We start from the raw sequence: 26020 nt of genomic DNA, 5'->3' as shown, positions 1-26020 counted from the left end.
AACATTGTTGGCAAAAATGAATAAGGAGGGAAAACAGGTACAACACCATGGCACCAAATATGGACCTGGAAGGGGCCTTCCAGAAAACGGAAATCCCATACATCATACAGTCTTTAGATTTCATAGGTAAATATTATTTTCCCTCCCAAGGTGATTTCTGGGTACTTCTTTCAACATATGATCTGCAGGAGCAGTTATGAGTTTATGCCCCAACAAATTGGTCTTTTATTGCAGAACTATGAGATATCTCGAAGATCACTAGTTTATTAATTTTATTAATAACTTTCTTAGGCAGTAAAATTTTTCTTAAGATTTAGAATAGTTAATTAAGTAAGATTAATAGGACTGAATCTCATTTCCCCAAAACACTTAATTGCAGTGTGATCGATACTGTAATTTAAATGAATTCGGAGACAGTGAATGAGAATGGGAATGACAGTTGTACAACATCAGTGCAAAGAAATCTCCTGATGATCACGGACTGAAAATCCTACCGGTGAGTCCATGTGCTCTAATAAATGAGAAAACCAACTGTTTAGCATGTCAGTATTTCAGCAATGCACTATCGGGTATATCATTCCAAAATATTTCCAATTATTGGCTTGGAAACATCAGATTTGCTATTAATGTCTATTTTCACAGGTAGATCTCCATTTTTTTTAATATCAATGTAACGGTATAGTTAACAATTACCTTCAAAATGACATGTGATTACCAGGCTCCTGGCAATTTAAAAACTAAAGATGGCTATTTTAAACCATCCTTCTAAGCCTGCAATTCTAAACCTCCTCTTTTCTATTAAAAAGCCCAGCACTCCATCAAAGAAGAAGAATGATTAAAGGAAATAAAACATAAGGCAATGTACTTTCTGATTACATCTCAACAATTGATGTCTTGCTTTCATGCAAGGTACTAAAGTGCCCATGTACCGAAATTACCATTCCTGTTTAAAGATGAAGCAATCAAAACAAAAATGGGCAAACCCCTTTTGTATTGCCCTGGAAAAATAGATCATTTTGAAGGGTGTTTTTGTTGTTTCAAGAATCTGTTTAACCTTCCATTACACAGAACCAGGGCATACCATCTAGCAACAATGATTTAACACCAATTCTTCTGCAAAAGGTTGCTTTGAAAATATTTTGTTTATGTTCCTGGAAATCTTGACCAATTACTGCTGCCTCCCTTCCAGTTTATTCTGCCATAAATGCTCATTTGGAAAACAGAATCAAATGATCCTAGGACAATACACATTATTTACATGAAGGCCAACTTCCTGCTAAAGATTGGGTGTCTTGTTTATTTACAGTCAACAAAGAAACCCCACTGGACAGAGCCTACTGCACATTTTCTCTCCTAAGTTTCTCTTTTCTCTGCCCCAAAAGCCAAGTCTGCTGTATAATAAGTTAAGCATACTTTTAAACACACTACTCATATCCTACTTGAACTTCTTTTGAAGCTTATAAATAAGTTTGAACTTCTCAGAACTTCTTTTGAAGCTTATAAATAAGTTTGAAATAAAAATTCCCCCTGGAAGCCAGTGGGTGGTGCTTTATGCTGATTTCCAAGAAGAAACCATTTTTCAGACTTATGAACAACAAGGGACACAATACATATTTCTCTCAGGACTTGACTGAGAGGATATAAACAGAAACTGGGAGACATGCCAGTGTGATCAATGGAAATTTACTTCCCCTCCCAGTCAAACCATTTGTTGACACACTACTGGCCTATCCTGGAGGCCAAGTTAAAGGAAATCCTTCATCCATTTCAGACAGATGACAAGACCCAATTAGTACTCTGGATTGTTCTTTGGAATAATTTTTAACACTCAACTGGCAGGAAACACGAGGGGATATATTTGATATAAAGATATACATATGACAGCAAACAGCTTAGCTCTGCAATACATGATTCATGTACACATTTTTATTTCACGTAATTGTAAAGAACTGATTTATCTTAAAAGGAAACAATATGCAATCTTTGTAATCACTGAACAGATGTATTTCGAAGAAAAAATATTAAAAACCACAAGGTCCTGGTGTTTATCTTAGTGACAGTAGGACCCATACATATGTACCAGGCATACTATTGGGAAACAATTCTCCACAAGCAATGGTTAATTGTCAGGTAAATATAATTGCTGCAACAGAAATGACAAACGATCTGAAAACACTGCCTACTAGAAACCACCCGCTGCATGATGATTGTGGAGCCAAGAGAAACTGAAGAATTGAATGGCAGCAGACATCCAATCTAATTACAGGTGTCCTTTTAACCAGTGAGAGGAAACTGGGGGAAGATAGATTCTTGTTTCTAACCCGTTATCCATGTCAGATCAAAAAAGGAGGGTGCCTAAAGAGTTAGGCTTTTTCCAGAAAGAAGGGGAGTGAGGGAATTTGGAGAGACGAAGCCCTTGCCTTAATCAGTCAGAAAAGACTGTCTGACCTAAGGGGGAAAGAGCACTGCTTTCTAAATTGGTCTTCCCAAAGCTGCTCCCTCACACTTATAATTTCTGCTTCTAAAACTGCCTTTGTGGGTGGGATTTAGGCTTTGAAAATGTCCCAAGAGAGGTGTTGGAGTCCAAGGTCAGGCTGAAAGGCAGTGGCAGAGCTACTTTCAGATCTGTTCCCGGCAAGCGATCTGTTCGTGGTTAGGAAAACAATGTGCCTAAAACTGAGATGACAAAATGAACCAATGTTCCCTAAAAAAAACCAAACTAAAGTAAGGTGTCTTTCTCAGAATAAAGTTTTCAGAAAGATACAGAAAGCAGATTTAGTGGGACTGGGGTGAGCCCAGGGATCCTTCTGGGGTGATAACAATATTCCGACACTGTGTTGTGATGACTGCACAATTCTATGATTTACTGCAAATCACTGAAATGTGCACTTATAATGGGTGAAATTTATGGTGTATAAATTATATTTCAATACAGCTATTAAAAAGATTCTTAGATATAAATTGGTACCTGTTAGCTAAAAACTAATGATTGGCCAATAAGGGGTGCAGAGAATACATTCGTGGAAATGGGAGGGGGCCTAAACCCAACTTTCTGAATGGCTACCCTCTGTTCTGGATTTTTCAGCCTGTGGGAAGCAAATGGTAAGAGGCTACAGGACCGGGAGCACACAGCTGGGGGCTGGCTCGATTGAGGTCATTTCCCATTTTGTGTTTAATGTCAATGACAGGCATTTCAAAGAGACAATCCGTATAAGCCAATAAAAGTGAGTGGTAAAGAAATGGCTGCTTAAAATGTCAAACTCTTTCAAATCAAAACAAAAAACCTAATAATTTAATAAGTGGCATCTGCCCTTTCGTTTTTGTACTTTTAAAACTATGATTCTCCTTTTGACAATGGAAAAGAAGTTGACATTTTATATGTGCCTGAATCTTTGCTCTTAAAAAAAATAAACAATTTGGAATACAATTTTGAAGCTTCCTTGAAAGGGGGGAAGGAGGTAGAGCAGGGCATACAACAATGGACACTTTCACCTTCAGGATCCCACACTGGGACCGTGGTGCATGGTCTCATTTTATGGTTAAGCGAACCTGGTTGGCTTTGCCAATCAAAATTTCCCAGCCTATGTTGGCCGTTTGGCTTGGCAGATCCAAAATGGTGCAAACGAAGTAAGATCATAGGTTTGAGTATTAAATGGATCTCTTAGCCTTGGTCAATTCATGGCCTTATAAGAGAACCGGATGTTAGCCACTTGTTCTACAAAGGTAATGTGGATACGGGGATGGCTGAATGCAAGAGTGTAGCTGCCTCAATACGTTTGCATCCTCAGTCCTGGACAAATAACCCAAAGTATGTGTTCTACTGAAGGCTGCTCAGACTCTGCCTCTTTAGATGAAAAGGAATGTGATTTCACAGTGAAAACTCACCAGCAGATGTTCGAATGAAAGCTGGATGGAAACACCAATGATTGGTTTCCCAGTAGGATGCAAAGGGAGGTGGAGGAACTGAGTTGAAGCATTTATGACCAGGGTAGCAACATCAGTTTGTGTGACGGATACATGGGCGCAAGGGCCACCTGTGGTCCCTTCTCCTGATTTATTTAAGATTTATGTTAGAAGCTAGGAGAAAGTCACAGCAGGAAATGTGGTTCAAAGAAGGCAGAGACTGAAAATGTGAGTGTCTTGTTCTCATTGCTTTTCCTCTTTTCCTAAGTCCAGGGCTTAGGAGCCTTAAAAGTAAGTGAAGTCTAGGACAGCACTCTTTCCCTCTTACCTCTTCTCTTGTTTTACCCAATCACTGTCCCTTTACTCTTAGCTTCTTATTGGATGTGCTGACATTTATGTGGATAAGCAATGATGGTGCAGGAGAAAGAGCACACGGCTCTAGCCACTTACTGACTGTGCAACGTTGGGGAAGGTCACATGACCATCTAAGACTCAGACTCTTGAGATTTTAAATGTGGCTAATGCCACTTTGCAGAATTTCTGTGTTTAAAATGGGAGAGTTCACTAAACCCTTCGAAACTGTACTACATAGATGATTATTTAATTTGAAGGTGCACATTGTGCTTCACATTTAAACATCTCTGAAATAAGTATGTATCTTATTATCAATGCATGTCATATTTTAATTAGCAGCATTTCCCATAAAATAATGGTGTACTTGTAACCGATGGTGTCTTAGATTATGTGAAATATGCTGATTATTATTCCACTTTTAAACAGTTGGTTACAATGTCAGATACACTCGTTAAATCACCTGGGATAGAGCAATAACGATAGTAAAACCCAGTTTCATATAACTTTGTGGTGAAGCGGTCTCACTGTACTAGCACCGATTAGAAATCAGACTGTTGTACTTGAAAGGAAATAAACTAACATGGTCATCTCCAGGTGGCGGACCTACAGGTAATTTTTTCCTCGTAATTTTCCAAATTTTCTGCAATGAACATGTATTACATATGTATATATATGTATATATAGCATTAGGAAAACAGCATTGATGAATATTTTAAAAGCTGCTTACCACTTTGAGGATTCAAAATGTGATGCTTATTTAATGACCAGCCTCCTAGGTTAGAAGCGTCCATCTCAAAACCTTGTAAGATGACTGTCCTTTTCTCCCAGAGAATAAAGTCAGGGCAGGTTTCATATTCATATCCCACAGATACTGCAAACAAAGAATGAATAACACATTAGAAAATTTCAAAAAAAATTCTTTCCTTTTTATCCTGGTTGGTAATGCTGTGGATGTGGCATTTGCTACTGAATTCTGAATTGGGTTGAAATTTCACTGCAAATGCCTTGCACCCAGCACAGGATAGCATAGCACTCAGCACAGCGTCGGGCATCCAAAAGTGACCAGTCAGTGCACATCGGGTAAACAGATGAATGAGTGCTGTCATTACGTGCGTACCATATGTTTATAGACATTAAGCTTTAGTGTGGGCTTTTGGGTTGCAGGCTGTTGCAAAACCGAAGAAATAAGCTCTCTGAAGACTTAAGCTGTAGACGTGCAGGGAGGCCTAGTTTCTTGTCTCTCTGGAATGCAAAAGGCACTTAGGAAGCTGGCTTTGGGGTACTGAGTACCTTATATAACAACTGACTGCATGAGAGTGATAAAAATCAATTTGCCCAATTTATATTTTCTCCTGTGCTAAGTGCCTTTCAGTTTGTCTAGAAGTCTGAGTTGCTTCGAGTGTTGCAAGCATTTCCAGTGTAAATTGCATGTTGTGCACATTATATTTTGGTTTCGGCATATAGCTAGCTAACCAGTGGGGCATCACGCAACATTTGGCTTCGAGTCTTATAAAGCACAGATGTTGTGCATTAAACTCGGAACCCTGGTATGCCACTAAAATGGGAAGAGTGGAATGTGGGAGCTTGGGCGACTCTACTGAAATATGCACAGCTCAAGTATACCAAGGTCCAGCCATTGTCTCAGTTGGGAAACCTGCTTACCTACTGGAACCCCAGCTTTCTGATTTGTGAATTTCAAATGCCTTTTGTCCTCATCGTGTTGAAAAACTGAGATTATTGGCTCATTACACTGCATACCCTGAAGCTTCTTTTCCACTTTCTGGCAGCTTAAAATATCCCTGGCTGATTGTCTGCCATTGCTTTCGAGTCCGTGCTTCCACCTGATTCTTAAGATGTCCCTAAAGAACTCATTCCTTCTTTTACCGTTTCGTTATGGAGGCCGGTAATGAAAATGTGTGCTTAAACAATGCCAGCACAGTAGGTCCACAGATGAAAAGGTAAAGCAAGCCAGATTTGGTTTCTGGCATTAGAAGAAAGGAAAAGATGGTATTTTAAGTCAAACTGATTTCTGTGTGCATGTGCATGTGTGTGCAAGAAGCACATGCATAGATAAGCCAAAAATGCCTTATGGTTATGAATATACAACTCTCTAACTTTGTGGATCATCTGCAGCCAACTTTAAACCAGACTGGCTTCTATTTGTCCCCGACACCACCAAAGCTTTAGTAGGGGTCAGGGCCAGCTTCACTGGTTTGTGACCTCTGCAGTCTGACAGGAGCCCATGGTTAGAAGGGTCCCCCACTTGGTCTAATGCTCTGCTGTCCCTGTGTTGAAATCTTTAATAATTTTTTAACAAGAGGCTCTGTATTTTCATTTCACACTGGGGCCTGCAAATTATGTAGCTGGTCCTGATGGGGATGCCCTCCTACCTTGCCATCAGCTGGGGAAGGCTCACGGAAAGCAGACTCATTTTAGTATTAGCCGTAACCAAGCATGATTAGCAAGTGACATCAATGGGGAATGGGAAAGACTAATCATGAAATGGAAATAATTTCTACACGGAAATTAGTTTGGGATCATATGTGTCAATGCTGTTCTCCATTAAAGTGGATGGAAACACAGACTTTCGGTGAAGAAAAGGATCTCAAAGGTGATCTAGTTCAGGTTACACTTTGGCAGCAATCATTGCTGTCTGAAATCTCCTTGATGTATTATCGTGGCTAAAATAAACTGGTTGAGTGCAAAGAGTTGGTTTCAGACCCACAGTCAGAAAAGACATCTCTTGGCTTTGCCAGTAGCTTAGCTGCGTGGTCTTGGGCAAATTATTCTTCATCTCTGGGAGTTGTGTTCTTCATGGTCAATAAAGTGTGTGTGGGGGAGGGTGAGGAAGAGCAAAGTATGGACTATAATTAAGAGTTCTTACAAACTTTGGGGTCAGGGAACCATTTGTTATGAATTTGGTAACAGAGATCTTCTTCTTAGAAAATTACATATGCACACAAAATTTGATATGTAATTCTAGGGGGTGTTCACTGGCCTCCTGAAACGAAGATCTCACATTAAAGACCTCTGTATTAGGTCATTTTTATAATTCGCTTTTAGTACTAACAGCCTATGATTCTAAAGTGCATTCTTTCAAGATTGTATTTGATCAGTTCCAGTTGGGGATCAAACCAAAAAGTCAAAGGCAGCACTGAATCTCGTGCTGGAAAACTCAGGTGGCGGGAAATCACACTTAGGGTCAAGTTGGTGTGAAGAACAACAGAGTTTCTGCTTCCCTTGCCAACATTTATATGTCTTGATTAATAAATAATCACAGTGGCAATGATTACAAGTGCCCTTAAAGCCATCAACTTCTTCCCTACCATTGCCAGGACCTGCCTTTTGTACCTTGTAAGCCTGGTGAGCTCCCCTACAATCCCTTTTCTGGAAGGTGAGTGGTGAAATTTTGTGAATCAGCAGTATGCCCCAGGGACCTCCAGTGGTACTTTGGAGCCTGCTTTTCCACTCAGTAACAGTTAAAGATCTTCCCAACTCTGTAGCAGGAAATGCTTACATAAAGTATCCATTAAAGAGTTCTCGAAGCAATGGTAATGAGACAAACTCTTTTCACCTCCTCATATCTGCTCTCTGAATTGCTCTCTAGTCCACAACAAAAAAAAAAGGGCATTGGCTGCAAGGCCCACAATTATATTATTCCACCTCAGCCCCCAAGTCATAGCAAAGAGCAACAAGGCAGCCACTTAATAAGTTCCCTGTAATTTTTACTAGATTTACCTTCTCGTGAGAAAGCTCTATGAGCTAATAAACTTATAATTTATACTTAAGACTTGTCCAAAATTCCAACCGACTTTAATGAGAATAGCTGTGTGTTGGGGTATTTTTGTATGTGGCTCCTTACTCAGAGTAACAAGGCAAGGTTTCTTTCTGACAGCAGCCCAATGAGACATAATCCTGGAGCTTGCGATCGGCTCATGAGAATGTAGACATTTCACCCCATGGAGTTGAGCTGCTTTCCAAATACAGTACCAGCCAATCCTAGACTTCCTCTCAGAGAAGCAGACCGTAATGCACTAAATGCCTACTCTTTCACATAATTAAATATGCAGGGAGGGAAGGGGTTACTCTGGGGCTGGCACTGAAAATGCTGAGCCCTGGCATTACACTCTGTCTGGCACTGTGACAGCCTAGTCTCAGTTAGACAACAGGGTAGACCATGACCATTTCCCTGGCAGCCTGTTGCCTATCACATTTGATATCAACATTGTGTGGTGCAGGCCACAGATTCAGCCTCTGGCCCTCTGAAGTGAAGACTAGGAAGAATACTGTAATAGGAAGGAAAAAATAATTATGCATCCACATTTCAGAGGAGTTGGAGAATATAGCTTAGTCCGGCAGTGAGTAGAGGCAGGTGGAAAAGGGGGGTCCTGGACTACACTTCCCAGGGGCTGGCATAGTGGGTCTCATGCTAGTGTGTATGTATAGGGAAGACAGTTGAGAAAAAGCCATTAATGAGACAGAACACTTTCTGTGAACCATGTGACCACTTCCCCTGGGACACCCTTCAATTTCGTCTGGATTTCTGTCTTCCTGTATTCTCTTCCTCACCTTCTCACAGAACCATTACTGTAATATTCCTTAAACAAGAATTATTGTCAAGATAGCCTTGTTACTTTTGCACAGGACTCTGTCCTATCGTTACAGGATTGCACCTCTAATTTCACCATTAGTCATCTTGCCAATATTACAGTGGCTTTACAAAGACAGACTGCAGCTTGCTGCCCCAAACCCATTTGACATTGGAAAAATAAGTGGATGCTCATTGTGCTTATCATAGCAGCAGCATTTGCATGATGTGGGGACCACAAGAAGGCTGAGGGCCACAATGCTCCTGACACCCGATTTAGTAGCTGTGACTTTCACCTCTAAGGACTAGTATAGGATATTGACATTAAGTAGCCGAGGTAAAGACTCCATGCAATGAAGATGATGTGCAAAATATGACAAGACTAAGCACACGATTCAACAGCTTCAGGCTAAGCCTTCAGAATTCATAATGAAGGCAATATATAATTAAAAGTAGTCTGATAGTCAGTGTGAGAAATTTACATGTTACTTTCATGAACTCAAGGAACATCTAAAAATACTTTCATGGCATTTAAATGGTAGATCCAAAACCTTGTTACCCAAAAGGAATAATTAAATCGAACAATAAATATGTCCCATTCTTTCAGCACTTACAGAAACAGTCACAGTTTTGTCCTTTAATCTATTAGAGGGGATGAATTATAATTATAGATTTCCTAATATTGAACTATCTTTGTTGGTCCTAAAATAAACTTTACTTGGTTATGCATTTGAATGAATCACTAGATTTAATCTGGTAATATTTTACTTAGGATCTGTACCCTACTAGTTTACAAAAATACGGTTTTAACATGACAGGGCTAAAAAAGTGATAGCTGGATGAAGAGAAAGTATACGTAGGAAAAGTAAAAAGCATCCTGGAGTAAGGTAATCACACAAAACTTTTGACAAGAGGTTCTCTACTCTGAAATCTAATTTTTTTCTAGCTGCTTTGTCCGAGCCTAGCTGTATAAAAGCAAGCCTGGAACCTGGATGACCCACGTGCTACGGAAGCCAGGGGGATGTACTGGCTCCCATCCACATCTGTCAGTGCCTTTGTGTACCTAGGCAACGCCCTCCTCTCCCTTGGCAGGCCCACCATCCCATTATGCAGTTAGCCCTTCAACAACGTGTTGGTTAGGGGCGATGAAACCCTGCACAGTAGAAAATACGAGTATAACCTTTGATTCCCGACAAACTCAACTCCTGGTAGCTTACTGTGACCATAAGCCTTATGGATGATCTATTTTGTATGTTATATGTGTAATACATATATGTATAATAATAATATAGAGTATATATAGAATATATGCATTATATATACACACTGTACTCTTATAATAAAGTAAGCTACAGAAAATAAAATGCTATTAAGAAAATAAGGAAGAGAAAATACTTTTCCAGTATTTCTTGAAAAAATGAACTTATAAATGGACCCGCACAATTCAAAACCATATTGTTCGAGGGTCAACTGTATAGGCAAGGAAAGGATCCAACTTAGTCTCTGTCCTTATTCATTTGGTTGTTCAGTCATCCAAAAATATGCGATGCTTAATGGGGATATGAGGATGAACAAAACAGAACAAGATAGCACTCCCCTCACTGGAGCTCGCATTCTAGTGACAGAAACAAACATAAAACAAAATCAAATGCCACCCACACACATATATATATATACACAAACTGCGATAAATGTTATGATGGACTGTCATCCCAAAGTAACTGCGTACACCCAAAGCTGTACCTCTCGGCAACATCAGAGGCTTTAATACGGTGAGAGAGAAAACATCACTAAAAGAATTCAGCCAGTCAATAAACAAACAAACACGCAAATAGGTCATAAATGTGACGGGAGTCAAAAAAAACTGTGATGGGAAAATGCAGGGCTTTAAGAGAGTGTAACGAGAGAATTTAAGTTGAAATAGAGAGGCGAGGAAAAGCCTCCTTATGCAGAAGGGCTTTCTCTTGTGAAGTATAGGGAAGAGCATTCTAGGTAGAGAGAACTGTATGAGTGCAAGGCCTTGAGGCTTGGTATCTCTGAAACATTTAAAGAAGGTCAGCATGGCTAGAGAGTCAGTTGCCCTCTAGTGCATTGAAAACAAATGAAGAACAACCCCGTCCTCCACTTCTTCCACCCAGTACAAAATAAAACAAAAGATTACGATTCTCTGGCAGTATTTAGGCATTTTTCTTTGTGGAGGTTTTAGGAAATACATTCACCTTGAAAATGGACTCTTTATCCTTTGAAACAATGTGATTGATTAAAAGGATGCAATATTGTAATGGAAAGAAAGGGGCTGTTAATGGGGTGTTGTGACATATTTAAGTCTTTTATGCACCTTGAATTTATTTTTGTGTATGGTGTAAGTTGGTGGTCGAGTTTCATTTTTTTGCATGTAGCCTCCCAGATCTCCCAACACCATTTGTTGAAGAGGCTATTTTTACTTCATTTTATGCTGCTGCCCTCTCTGTCAAATATTAATTGACCACAGAGACTTGGGTTTACTTCTGGGCTCTCTGTTCTGTTCCATTGAGCTATGTGTCTGTTCTTATGCCAGTACCAGACTGTTTTGATTATAGTGGCTTTGTAATATAGTTTGATACCAGGTATTCAGATCCCTCCAACTTTGTTCTTCTTTCTCAAAATTGCTGTGGCTATTCAGGGTCATTTTTGGTTCCATATAAATTTTTGAAATGTTTGTTCTATATCTGTGAAATATGTCATTGGTACTTTAATAAGGACTGCAACCTAAGTGCTCATCAGTTAGCAAAGGGATCAAAAAACTATGGTACATTTACACAGTAGAATACTATGCAGCAGAAAGAAAGAAGGAGCTTATACCCTCATGACAGCATGGATGGAACTGGAGAGCATTATGCTAAGTGAAATAAGCAGGGTGGTGAAAGACAAATACCATATGATCTCACCTGTAAGTGGAACCTATGCTTATTGAAGTGGAATCAACAAAACAAATAAGCAAAATAGAACCAGAGACACTGAAATAAAGAACAAACTGACAGTAACTAGAGGGAAGGGGGAGGGGGTTAATGGTGGAAAGAAGGGGAAGGGATGTGAAGGAACATGTATAAAGGACCCATGGACAAAGCTGAAGGGGGGTAGGATTGAGGGTGGGAGGTGGGGGTAGGTGGGGTGGGGGAAAGTGATAGGAGGGGAAATGGAGACAACTGTACTTGAACAACAATAAAAAAAAGAGTAAGAAAATTGAAAAAAAAGGAAGAAGCTGTTATCTAATGACTCAGTAAACCTTCAGTGAGTCACTCTGTGCCAGGCAGGTAGGTGATCTGCTAAGCACTAATGGATACCATGGATATTACAGAGGGCAAGATAATTTGTCATGTGAGAGAAGCCATACCCTGAAGGGTTACTTCCCTTCTGGAACTTTCACTCATGGCTTCTTTTGAATAATATCATCTCCCATCCCAGTACTAACCAGGCCTGGCCCTGCTTAGCTTCCAAGATCTGACGAGATCAGGTGCGTTCAGGGTGGTAAGGTAGAATAATAGCTCACATTTGCATAATACCTAATATTTAAATATATTTTTGTGTATATTACCTAATTTGATGACTCATAAAAACTTGTGAGAAAGCTATATTTACTGTCATTTGATAGATGAGATGATAGACTCAGAGAAGTGAAGAGACTAGTCCAAGGTCATCTGGCTAGTAAATGGCAGAACCAGAGCTCAAACCCAGTGACTCTTTAGTAAATGCTTTTTCCCACTATGCTAGATCATAGTTATTAAGAGAAAGATCCAGAATTCTGAAATGGTAAAGAAATAACCTTTTATTTCTTCTGAATTAAAAAGATAAGGACTGGAAGCTATGGATAGCCTTGAAATAGAAGCACTATATATACTAGAACAGTACGTGGTTATGGTGCTGTTTTGATGCCACTATGAACAGCATCCCTTTTACTCTCAAAAGTATGCTGGGCCCTGGCTGGTGTGGCTCAGTGGATTGAGTGCGAGCCTGTGAACCAAAGGGTCGCTGGCTCAATTCCCAGTCAGGGAACATGCCTGGGTTGCAGGCCAGGTCCTCAGTTGGGGGCACGGGAGAGGCAACCACATATTGATGCTTCTCTCTCTCTTTCTCCCTCCCATTCTCTAAAAATAAATAAAATATTTAAAAAAAAACTATCTTAGGTCTTGGTCTCTCTCTTTTTCTCTCTCGTTCTCTCTTCCCCTTCCCCCCCCTCTCTAAATAATGCCTTGCCATGATTTCATAGAGGGCACTGGGAGGCAAGAAAATTCATAAATGGTGACTCAGGAAAATAATTCATATGATTTTGGTAAACCATTTCATTTCTCTGTATCTTGAATGTATCGTCTTACCAATAGCTTTCAAAGTCTTACGCCTAAAGCCATTACATTGTGACCCAGCATTCACATGGGGAAGACACACACAAACAAATGCATATAATGGAAACAAATTTTCCCCAAACAATACTCTCTTAATAGTGTTATGTTCCACTATTTTCTATTCTGTTCTTTTGTGTCTGATTACATTCCATTGCATTTTATTCCACTTAAAAAACACTTGATTGACGATCCAAATGGATTTCACAATCTAATGGGCATAACCAGCAGTTAGAAATGGACACAGGCTGCTTCCCAGAGAGAGTATCAATCAAGGTCATAAAAAAAATCCTGGTAGGATCTAGGCACTTTTTGAGTTGCTTTCTCATATCTTATCAGACATATTAAGAGGGATACAACCCACAACCCATATCCAACATTGAACATATTTCATATGTAAGTGTGAAAATTGAGTTACAGTTGACCAGCTGACATAATGCTCCATTTTGCAGACATTTATTTAAACATTTATTAATGTTGATTTTCTGTTTTTCTTTTCATATTTTGGGGCAATAAATTTATTTTTCAGGTGGCAAACATTTTTGTAGGTCCTTGAAAAACTCATATCCTTGGTGCTGTGCCTATAAAGCTGAGTGGATAAAAGAGCCCCACTCGCAGTTAACGATTATGAACTCATGAGTGGAGAGAAATGATGAAAGATTATTATCTCGGCTAGCTTCTTTGACAGGAAGCCACTGGGGCATTGAATTGGGTACTCGGTCAGGTGGGCCGGTCACTTTAGTGAAGAGAGGCAGCAGTGAAAGGCCTACAGAACTCAGGACTGGGAGGCCGAGTTTGAAGCCCTGCTCTGAAAAGGTCTCTAGGCCAGTGACTTGCTCTTTCCGAACCTCAGTTTCCCCCTCTGTAAAATGAAGATCATACTAATCATGCCATGCCTACCAGGCAGGAATGTTATGCGGACTAAAATGAGATAACGTATGTGAAAGTACTTTGCAAATTGTAAAGCACTGCCCATTTATTGTTAAAATATGCAGCAGATGTTATTTTTGTGGCTTCCCAGCCTGCTTAGTTTTTACTGAAGAGAAATTTCTGAACACTAAAGCATCGTTCTCAGGGATGTTTTGTGTGCGCAAAGGAACTGTAGCTTAGCACCTATTGCTATTAATGTTCCCATTTCTCTCTAACACAATTTGGACAGACTCGTATGCATTTGTGAACCTTTAGGACACAGGCGGCAGACACAAGGCCAGCAGGCTGAATCCGGCCCTCCACCTTGTTGTATCCGGCCCGGCACCTTGTTTCTACCCCAGGGGCAGCGCCGAGCTCTCGCTTACCTGTTAAAGAGTAAGTTACATGTACACAGTCCTAAATTACATTCTGCCCTTCGAAGGCCACCGTGAGGCTGATGTGGCCCCCGGTGAAAATGAGTTTGACAGCCCTGCTTTAGGAAGTCCACTTCTCCCTGAAACACTACTCTTTCTAGCCAAACTACTGTACTAAATAATTACGCAATTGCTGTTGCCAATAATCTTGAAGAAAACTAGAATTGTTTGTAGCAGCGCTGTTAAAGGCGGCTGGCTGATTTCTTGAACTTCCAGGACTCCAAACCACTGCAATTTAATTTAATTAAAACGAAGACCAGGCAGAATGCATTATTACATACTGATAATGTATGCGAACACAGGCAGACATAGGGAATTATTTTGACAAAATTCATATAATGGATGCAGATCAGAGCCCCCTAACAAGCCAGTTTGTCAAATTAAATAAGCCGTCTCTAGAATTCTAACAGCACTGTGAACTTAACAATGATGTTTTTACACTGTTTCGCAAGAAGCAGAGTTGGGAAAGAAACTAAATAATATACAATGATTTCTGGACATCATACCTTATTTACAGCTAGAAAACAAAGTACTAAGGCCGACTTATTTCAAATGCCCACATGGACTTTTTAGTAGGAGAGTCATGTCTGTGTATCAGACAACAAAATCTTTAAGCCAGATGAACTAGTGATTGTGGTTTTTGTACTACAGCACTGGGGGTGATTTGACTCTTCTTCCACTTGATCAATATTGTACTTGGATTAATCAATCTTATTAGTTACCATTGATACTCCTCCAAGGAAGTCATTCACAGAACCTCTGCTGCTAATTTGTTCACTCTGGTATTATCTGTCTGGTCGCAAAGTCTGTTTTACTAGAAAAAATGGTGAGATATCCTAGGATCTCAAGCAGTCTTTTTCTCATTTTGGCTGTAACCTCAATAATCTACCCTTCTTTTGTGACTCTCTAGCCCTTACAGATCCCACCAATTCCCCACAGCCGGGCTATGTGGGAAACAACAGCCCCACATTTCAAACTAAGTGGACATTCTAACTTAGATATTCATCATCAGTTCAAATTTAGCTTCTTGAAATCTGACCTCCTCTTTCTCCATCACCCAGAAATGGGTGGGACAGAGGTTCATATTTAACTGGCATGAGAAGGAAGAAGAGTACAAAATCTTTGTAGGTTTTGTTTAAACCTCATAGTTTAAACCAAAATCCTTGCTGTAAGTGAGACTGTAAGAATATTGGTCAAGGTTTGTTTCCTATAGCTGCTGTAACAAATTATTTTAAACTTAAAGGCTTCAAATAAGTCAGATTTGTCATCGAATAGTTAAGGGGGCCAGAAGTCTGAAATGGGTCTCATTGAGTTAGAATCAAGGTGTCAGCAGGCTGAGTTCCTTCTGGAGGCTCTAAGGAAGAATCGATTTCTTTGCCTTTTCCATCTTCTAGAGGTCACTGGCATTCCTTAGTTTGTTGTTCCCTTCCCCCATCTTCAAAGCCAGCAATGTTGCATCTTGCTGGACCTTTTTTCTATAGTTATAACATCGTCTATCTCTGACCTCCCCTTCTGCCTTGCTCTTCCACACTTAAGGACCCTTGTGAGGACATTGAGCTTACCTGGAAAATCCAGGCTAATCTATCTCCAGGTCAGCTGATTAGCAACCTTAATTCTCTTTTGTTGTGTAACGTGATATATTCACAGGTTCCAGAGATAGACATATTTGGTGGCTGGTGGCTATTCTGCCCACCAAAAGACTATACTAAGATTTCTGAATCTAAAGCAAATCTGAGAAGTGTTATATTTGGCATAATTGTTACTATCTGGTGCAAAATTGAGTCTGTTTCTTCTTTCCTCAGTGAAATGATTATAAAATATGGCCAGAAATACAACTAAATGTTTTCTTCTTTGTTTGTTTAGATTTAATTATACTTATTAAGGTATGAGCTAAAGGGTAATATTCTTAATCCCTTTGTTCCCATCCATTTGTCACTTGAACTACTTATTTTCTGTTGCATTCTTTTTTTTCCAAATTAAAAAAAAATTTATTGTTATTCAATTACAGTTGTATGCCTTTTCTCCCCATCCCTCCACCCCACCCCAGCTGAACCCCCCTCCCTCCCCCACCTCCACCCTCCCCCTTGATTTTGTCCATGTGTCCTTTATAGTAGTTCCTGTTGCATTTTTAAGGGGTTCACAATCCATCTTCAGAGAAGTAGATTCTCCAACTTCATTCTGCCACTTATTCTAATGCTTTACAACTGTTGGGAAAATTCTCTTAGTCTCCATGGAGATGGGAATGGAGCATAGGTAGTAAATAAAATCCCTTTTACCACGATCAAGTTATCAGGACATTTCCTACAAGGTAAATAGTCCACATTCTATGTGAGGTGCCACATTTGAAATCCTATTGGCTTTTTCCTTGGGAATCTTACCAGTTTTCTTTCTCTACCCTAAAAAAATGTGTCCCTTTAGTGCATATAAAACACCATAAAGAACATTTCCTCCCCCGCCACCCCCGCCCCATCTGGTCTCTGGAAATTTCTGAGTGGGTCACTGACTCTTGCTTTTATTACTGTTATTAGCCTTAAAAAAGGACCCATAACATATATTTTAGCATTTCAATTAAGGCCACTTTAAAGTCAGAATGCTTGAGGAAGTTTAAGCCAGGAACAAATTATAGAAATAGGAAGTAAACCTATACACAGAGGCACACAATAGGAATGGAGGCTTCATCACTGGTGTGTATACTGGAAAGCCTGCTTTTCTTTGTGTATTAGTTGTTTATGCAATCATCCGTGGACATATTAGAAACTGATTTAGTAAGAGTGCTTAACTATAGCAAGGAGGAAAATTTTTGAATTTTTAGCACTAGCGGTATTTAAAAGGTAGAGCTGTAGCACATTTTGTGCATAAAGTGAGGTTGATAAATGGCACGGAGACTGTGGAAAACAGTTTGGCAGATCCCCAACAAGTCAAACATAGAATTCCCATAGGATCCAATAATTCTACTCAGGTATATTCCCCGGAGAATTGAAAACAGCTATTCAGATAAATACTTGTACATAAATGGTCATAGCAGCACTATTCACAATAGCCAAAAGGTGGAAATAACCTGATGTCCACAGGTTGATGGATAGACGAACAAAAAAGGTGGTATATCAATATAATGGAATATTATTCGGCCATAAAAAAGAACGAAGAACTGGTACATATTATGATATGGATTAGGTTTGGAAACATTGTGCCAAGTGATAGAAGCCACATACAAAAGACCACATATTGTATGATTCTGTTGGTTTGAAATACCCAGAATAGGTAAATCCACAGAGACAGAAAAGAGGTTGGTGGTTGCCAGGGCCTAAAGGGGAGGAAGGAGTGGAGATTGACTACTAGTGGGGCTACTTTGTGGGATGATGATGAAAATGTTCTGGAGTTAGATATTGGTGATGGTGGTCCAACCTTGTGAAAATACTAAAAACCACTGAATTGTACACTTTCAATGGGTGACCTTTATGATACATGAATTATATCTCAATATAGCTGTCATTTTTAAAAAGTAAGGTTGAACTGCATTTATATGAACCCTAGCAAAAAATGATTCCTGGATATTGTCCTGGTCAGGTTTTCATGAGTGTATGGGGTAAACTGCTAAGTGTCTCAACTTAAGAAAAAAAAGGGCTTAAAAAAACAAACAAACAAAAAGAAAACCCCAACAACACCACAGGTGTTCTGAGGAGGCTCCCAAGGAATTGGAGAACAAAGCCTTATGGAGAAAGTTAGAAGAAGGCTGCGTTATTCTAGTGTAGCAAAGCCTTTAGGAGAATATTTTTTCCTGGAGAGGAGACTATGAGGCTTTGCATATGCACCAGTCAGGGTTCCAGGAGGAATCAGATGTCATGCTCACAAGTGTTCACTCCCAAGTTGAATGAAGGGATTACTTACAGAGGTGTGAGCAGAGCTAAGGGACTCGGCAAGGGCTGGTGACTCACAGAGACCGACACCCCTGGGTAACCTTATGGGGACAGAAGGAGAGGGAATAATGACACAGAAGACCAGAGAGGGCATGAGGATTTGGAGGAGGAGCTGCCATCTTCTAATAGAGTCACTGAGAGAGAGAGAGAGAGGGAGAGATGTCCTCACTTGTTTCTTCTACCCTGCAGTGTCTGGATGGTGCCCACCCATTGATTCAATCAAAACGGAAGCCAGACTGTAAAGGAGTGCAGGCCACGGAGTCCATGGAGTCCACCCTCTCAGATAACAGAGTTGGACAGAGAAGAGTTTGTGTGTGTTTGGCAGGGAGGGCAAATGGAGAATAACTAACACAGTGCTTACTTGTTACACCCACCGCTCCTTTCTTAGAGAAGCTGTGGTAGGAAATAGCTGCATAGACTCCGTGTTTTATACTTTGGATCCCAATATGCTGGCCACAGCCAAAGTGAAAGAACCACACCAGTGACTAACCTTTTTTGAGAGCTTACCACATGTAAAGCACTTTGCATTACTCACCTCATTTATCCTCAAATCATAATAACCGATATAAGTAACATTCTTTTTATGAATCCTATTTTATACATGGAGAAACTTAACATTTGGAGATTGAGTAATTTACTCAATGTTGACTAGCTAGTAAGTAGATGAGGGATGATTTAAACCCAGGGAGGGGGTCTGGCTCCAGAAGTGATCTTTTTTACTTTCCTTTGGGTCTTTACAGTCATTCTCCACTAACTGAGGACAAGCGAACGCAATGTGTTCTTTGCATACTAACAGTCCAACAGAGATGATTTAATTATTTCAATATATGAGATATATGGGAAAAGAAGAGTCACCAGTCTTTTTGTTTTCTCTCTCTCTATTTTCCTCTGGAAAGAAAGAGAGGAAATTCACACACTAGTCTAAAAAATGTAGGTCAGTTATATGGCATTTGTACCATGATAGACACTTCCAAGGGAGGATATGAAAACATCTCTTCTGGAGAACTATAAAAATAGTCTTCTATCCATCCAGGGGTGGTTTCCATGAGATACTGCCCGAAGGCACAATGGCTCCCAACTGCGGTTCCATAGACCTGTCAGGTCCCTTATGAAGTTTTCATTGTCATGTACAGAGTGAGGAAAATAAAGACAATGGTGTCTCTCTCTCTTTCTCTTTGTCTCTGAGCATCAGTATTAGATTGCTTACTGTTATTTCTTAAGACAGGCTATTCCTTTTGTTAGTGTTAAAGTATCCCTCCTTTATAAAATTATGGTAATGGTAGGTGATAGTATATAGTAGTGGGCTTTCTTCTTTTTAAAATAGCCTTACTTGGCAAAATAAAAAAGTTGGCAAATCTTTATCAGCCTCGTTTTTTAAAATGTCATTTGTCTGAGAGAACTAAATATGTGAAAACCGTAGGCCCAAAGGACCTCTTAAGGTCTCTGCTATCTGTAAGATTCTTGGTGTTAAAGTCTTGAGATAACAGAAAATCAAAAGGACTTGCAAGGCAGGATGATTTTTTTATTTAACCTGCCAAAGTAACAATTTAATGGAGTCTAACCATCTTAGACATAAAAGGTAATAAGTGGAGATGCCTGTAAGTTAAAATTTTGCAGTTTCTATGTGGAAACGGCAGTATAAATGTCAAATCCAAAAACACGGCCTAAAGAATGCCACACAAAAGGTCACAGTTAGAAGGTCAGCTCTGGAGACAGTTCCAGGTCAGAAAGTGTGAGATTCCAGTGGTATGCAGCCATCATGAAAGTGAGACTAGCACCAGTTCAAGCAAGAATGTTTTAGAAGGGAACTCTAAACAGGCCCAAAGGAAGTGTTTAAATGAAAATAAATAAATAAATAAAAGCCTTAGATCCTTTATATAGAAGAAAACCCATAATCATTCCAAATATAAATTAATATGCAACTAGTACTAGCAACTGTTTTGTAACAATCACACTGCTATTTACATAGAATTATTTCGACATACCCAAGGCCTCTGCCAGGCCCCAAACCTTCTGTCCATAGATGTCGGTCTTGTTCCAAGCAAATGTGTAGATGAGATTAATTGCAGCAGGAAACCACTTCTGGGTGAGCCGCCCTTCCACAGCTACTGTGAGGTGTACTTTAATCATGCCCACGGGAATGGTTGAGTGGGTCAGAAGGATCCGTAGGAGGGTTTTATACCCAGGGGTTCGGCTGCTCAGGTAACTCAGCCTCACGAAGCTGGAAGGAATGGGGATCTCCTCCTGGACAACCTGAAAGAAGAAAGCCAAATGGGCTCTTACCAGTGGTCACAGGTAGACAAGAATACTGCATGCTTTGTTGGTTTAGAAACTGGACAAAGGAGAGACCTTACAGGCAGCTATTAAGATTTGTTCTAGAATCCGCATGAGGCTACGTGACCAAGGGTTTCAAATTCTGCATTGAATCTGTATGGCGACATGACATCCAGCCAACCCTGAGGACTGTTCTCCTTTTGTCCCTGCTAGGAAAAACTGTGACAAGTACAATTTCAGTTTTTCCACAGTGTTCCAAAAATTATATGGGATCCAATAAGTGGTCTTTTTCTTATGTATGCCCATACGCAAAATCTTGTTCGGTGTGTTCAGTCATATATCACAAAACTATGGGTGTAACCCTGATTTTGGCTGGGCTCTCTAAGAGGAAGGTCTCCAGGAGCAGGCTTAGCAAGCGATATTTTATGACAGAGATTATAGATTCCCTAGAATTAATCTTTACTGATGCCATCAAACTCATCTTCTTTGGAGCTTTGGAATGACCCTGAGGACCAAATATTTAATCAAATTTTGCTTACATATTTCTCTGTGCCTAGATGTACCAATAGCTGGGAAGAAGTTTTTCCAAGTTGGCAACTGTGACTGAAAAGCAAATAACTCCCAATAACTTCGTGCAAATTTTATAGTAAATGTTGGTCCCAGAGTGAAAATACCACTTGGCTTCTTTAATTAATTGCTATTACTTATTTGTTGATTAGCACAGATAGAGTTAAACAACCAAAAATGGTCACTAAAACTAAGTTCTGCATTTCATGACTTTCAACTTTCAAAATACAGCTGAAGAAAGAGCTCATTCTGTTCAAACACCGAAAGTGACATGGACAGTTGCGGATATTTTTGCGCACTCATTCATTTTTGCCTCAGAACCCTGTCCCTTCTTCCATTTTCCAAACTAGCCCACATAGTAGAACTAGTGGTGAAACACATGGTATCTCATATTGTTCAGGATTTCTGGTCATTCTTTTCTTTGAGGGCACAAACCCTTCTTGTCAAGTTGTTGCCCAGTTTTTCATCCTCTACATTAGCTATCTGAGACCAAGCTGTCCATTGGCTCTGTCTTCTTAGATGGTGGCAGAACACGGCAGAGAAAAATAGCATGACACTTACCACCTTAGTATTTCACTTCCCCAAGGAAACATGCAATCCTAGATCAGTTTGAAAACTTTTGTGGTGAAACAGACCCATACTTCCTAATGATGCCTGTGAAGGGATTGGCATTCAGTCAAATATACTCATTAAATACTTGAGTATAGTACTTAATACTTTTTTCTTTCTTCCTAAGGAGAAACAATGGAATGGACAGGAGTGGCAACTATTTAGACTCCCTTTCCTGCAGGGCACTATTTTTTGTGAACCATTCTTAAGTGGTATCCTGTAGGCACTGCTAACAGTTGGTGGGGATGTTGTGAGGGAAGAAAAACCAATTCAATCCCGGAATTTCCATTTACTTCTTCCTGAGTATACATTTTGAATTCTGGATCTGTATGACTTATGAGTCCATTTTGGTGGCTTCCACATTTAACTATCATTAACCTGTTTCCATAATGTCATGAGAGAATTCTATTATGAATATTCGAATGACTTAATATTGAAGTGAAAATATTGAATTCTCAACAAAGAAAAATTTTCTGGAATCCTAAAATATCAGGGTTCAAAAATGTGTTCCTTGCATTATAAAGCTTGAACACTCAAAAGCAAAGCTTTAAACAAACCCATAGCCTTGAAAACTACCTTCAGCTAAACAAGAGGAACTGTCATGACTTCTAAGAACAATGACAATGGATGAAAACTTTATAATGAAAGAAAACTAGATGTTTTAGAGAGCTTTCACTTCAGAAGCACAAATGGTCCCACCTTATTGATTATACTGTTATCACAATTGAGCCAGGTAGCTTTGTTCCGTAGAGCACAGTGTTCGTTAGGTCAAGGTTTGGGGTTTAATTCTCATGACAGCTAGTTCATCTTGCTTTGTTCCATGGACACAGAGAGCGCCCTATAGCCCTGGCCAATCACTTTGCAAATGTGTACCGGAGAGATTATATTTGAAGGCTTCTCTTGATAAATGAAGGGCAGCACATTATAGTACTGGCAGGAGTACCAGAAAAGGCCTCTAGCCATTATACATCGTTGAGCACCCCATGAAACTATGATTTTATACATTCAAAGGCCAATGTACTCACCTGCAGCTCAGGAACAATAGTTCCCCTGTCTGGGCAGGACCCTCCAAATGATGTGAGTGGTGAAGGAAGCACAATAGGGTTTGGGCTGATAAAGTTGGAGATATCGCAGGATGGTGGGTCTGATACGACTCTCTGCATGGTTACTTTCTCCACCACAATGAATTGATTCCAAGGTAACCACAGTGTCCTCTTCTCAGACAGGAAAGGTGAGCGATCAAAGATTAAGACAACAGATATACCACCCACAGCTACGAGGTCAAAGCTGAGAAGGAAAATTATAAGACAGCTTTAACCAGATGAACAACCAAAATAAAGTTTAAAAATAGGTAATTTTAGTGTATTTTCCTTCGTTTGGAACTCAACTATACTCATTCATATTCTCTATTTTATAAATTCCCTTTAGCTCAATATTTATTCATGGATGACTTCATTTATACAGTAGACTTCTGGAAAAAAAAAATCCTGTTACCAGTTGATATTTACTCTGAATTTGTAAGCTAAGTTAATACTAATTTTAACTTTATTTTTATTGTTTACAGTATTACAGATGTCCCCATTCCCCCTTGTCCACCTCCTCCCACCCTAGCCCCCCCTTCCCTGTGGTCATTCCCACACCATTGTCCGCATCCATGGGTCGTACATATATGTTCTTTGGCTACTCTCTTCATCTTCTTTCAACCAGTCCCCACTCCCCCCTCTCCTCTGACAGCTGTCCGTCTGTTCCATGTCATGCCTCTGTTTCTATTTTGTTTGTCAGTTGATTTTGTTCACTAGATTCCACATATAAGTGAGATCATAATGGTATTTGTCCTTCTCTGACTGGCTCAAGTTGCCCAATTTCATACCATTTTAAACAAAACTACTGCACGAATTTCTGCAAAGCCAACTCTGACATCACTGCCACCCTTTGTGCTAGAGGTAATTGAAAGATGACCATTTCAACATTCAGCAGCATCTTTAATCTAATGCATTATTCATCCCCTCCAAAATTCTTATAATGCAACACAAGAAAAGTAAGGAGCCAAAACATTAAATATCTGGTTCAGGATCACAAACGCAGTGTTGGAAGCCTGATGGTGTCTTTGAGGTGGCCTTCGGAGAAAGATGCCGGCAGAGGAGAGCTGTTCACTGAATTTGCTTGAACAATACCATGCCTGAACCCTCCACATCTGGTTACCCACTTTGGCTCTTAATTGCACTTGAACTCTAGATTTAGGATTTCTGGTTCCCTCTAGAGAGCCTCGTGGTCTTTTGTAAGATGGCCTGTAATGGAACCTGTCCATCTCCGCTGACAACTCCCTCTGTATCTCTGACAAGGCAAGGCTGCCTCTCCTGCAAGAGCATCTATGACATGACTTGCATTGGAGCATAACATTCCGGTTTCAGTTTATTCTGCACTAGTTGATTCTACCTTACTTCTCTTTCAAGTATAATGATGTCTTTGAGAAAATGTGCTTGAAAGCATTCAAAAAGCATAAAATACTATATAAAAGTAAGATAATGATAAATTATTATTATAACTTAAAAGTGGATAAAGGGCAATATGATGCTTCTTAATATTCAAAGTGACTTAAATCCACATGAGATGTATATCATTCCTGTATTAAAAGACTTCTTTCTGTAAAATGCTTTTTTAGTGATAAAATGTGCTGAGAGGTAACCAGGTTAATTGTGGATTTCTCACCACTCCTTTCATATGACATTTATTGTATTTATTATAGTATTACCATTGGTGACTTGTTGCAGAAATCTTCCAGGTAAAGATAAATGGGCAGTAATAAAGGATGGCTAATACTGTATAGTTTAATGTTGCCTTTTCAGTTAAGGAGCTGTAATATTAAGGCACTTTCCAAAAAGAGTACATGGTTTGTACTAAAAAAAGGAAGCTCCAACCGCTTACGGTTTAAGACAGAGGCTGACATAATCAAGGGGGAGCGTGGAGACAGGGGAGGGAGGTGGGTTTGGCTGGGGTGGGGTGGAGGGATGGGGAGAAAATGCAGACAACTGTAATTGAATAACAATAAAAATTTAAAAAAAAACAGAGGATGAATTCATGATAATACAGAAACTGTTTAAGGCAAGTACAGGAGGGAAAATCCAAGATTACTTGTCAAGAGATCTTTCGTCTAGTTCACATTCTACATTGACTTAACTCTGTGTCCTTGGGCAGGTTCATCTGCTTCACCGAAACCTTAGTTCTTGACTCCTTAAAACTGAAGTGCTTATTTATTTGAAAACAAAAACAAATGCAAACAAACAACAACAAAACTCTACAAAAATAAACTCCAAACAGGAACATATACAGCTGGGAATCATTCTTACTTCTAGAAAGATTAAGCTGACAGGGCAGACTACTTGTTTTGCAGGAAGAATGTGGTTTTGACCTCACACACACTTGGGTTCAAATCCCAGCTCTGCTATACTAACTTTGTGTCTTTGGAGTTATTAGTTATTTAACATTCACAAGTGTCAGTTTCCTCATTAGTAAAATGGGTTAATATGATCTATCACTTAGCTACTACTGTAAATGAGTAAGGGACATGAACACTTAAGAGTCAAGCATATATTAGGAACTTAACAAATGTTAACTTTCTTCTCAAATGAGATGTACTGATGTATTAAACGTATAGATATTTTCTCTTGTAGTTCAGATGAACTCTAGACCAGCTTTCGATGATCTCCATAAGTAGACACTGGGTTTTAAGTTTTCCAGCAAACTTCCCCTAGGCTTCCTGTGATGGCTGGTTTTCTGTGTCAACTTGAGTGGGCAATTGTACCCAGTTATTCAGTCAAACACTAATCTAGGTGTTGCAGCCAAGGTATTTTGTAGATGCGGTTAATATCTACAATTAGGTAAATTTAACTAAAGGAGATTACCCTTGATAATGTGGGAGGGTTTCATTCAATTAGTTGAAAGACCTTCAGAAATAAACGGAAATTTCTCTGTGGGGGGAGAGATTCTGTCTCAAGACTGCAGAGGTAGTATCAATTCTTTTCCTTGAGATTCCAGTCTCTCAGCCTTCCCTAGTGTTTGGATTTACTAATCTTTACCATCACATAAGCC

General features: G+C 39.6%; 1 protein-coding gene across 1 annotated transcript in view; it reads right to left on the bottom strand.

The window, feature by feature from the left end:
* The window catches only part of TENM1 (teneurin transmembrane protein 1), an 854561-nt gene that overhangs the window by 120598 nt on the left and 707943 nt on the right, over window positions 1–26020 (bottom strand). Inside the window, exons 21-23 of the mRNA XM_053917142.1 lie at window positions 22957–23218; window positions 20467–20734; window positions 4985–5128 (exon numbers count right to left, since the gene is read on the bottom strand). Of these exons, the coding sequence (XP_053773117.1) occupies window positions 4985–5128; window positions 20467–20734; window positions 22957–23218 (674 nt within the window). The remainder of the gene's footprint in view (window positions 1–4984; window positions 5129–20466; window positions 20735–22956; window positions 23219–26020) is intronic.

The sequence above is a fragment of the Desmodus rotundus genome, chromosome X, assembly GCF_022682495.2.
Source record: "Desmodus rotundus isolate HL8 chromosome X, HLdesRot8A.1, whole genome shotgun sequence".
Taxonomy (NCBI): Eukaryota; Metazoa; Chordata; class Mammalia; order Chiroptera; family Phyllostomidae; genus Desmodus; species Desmodus rotundus.
Note: the sequence above shows the minus strand (reverse complement) of the source record. Positions and strands in the feature narration are given on the sequence as shown.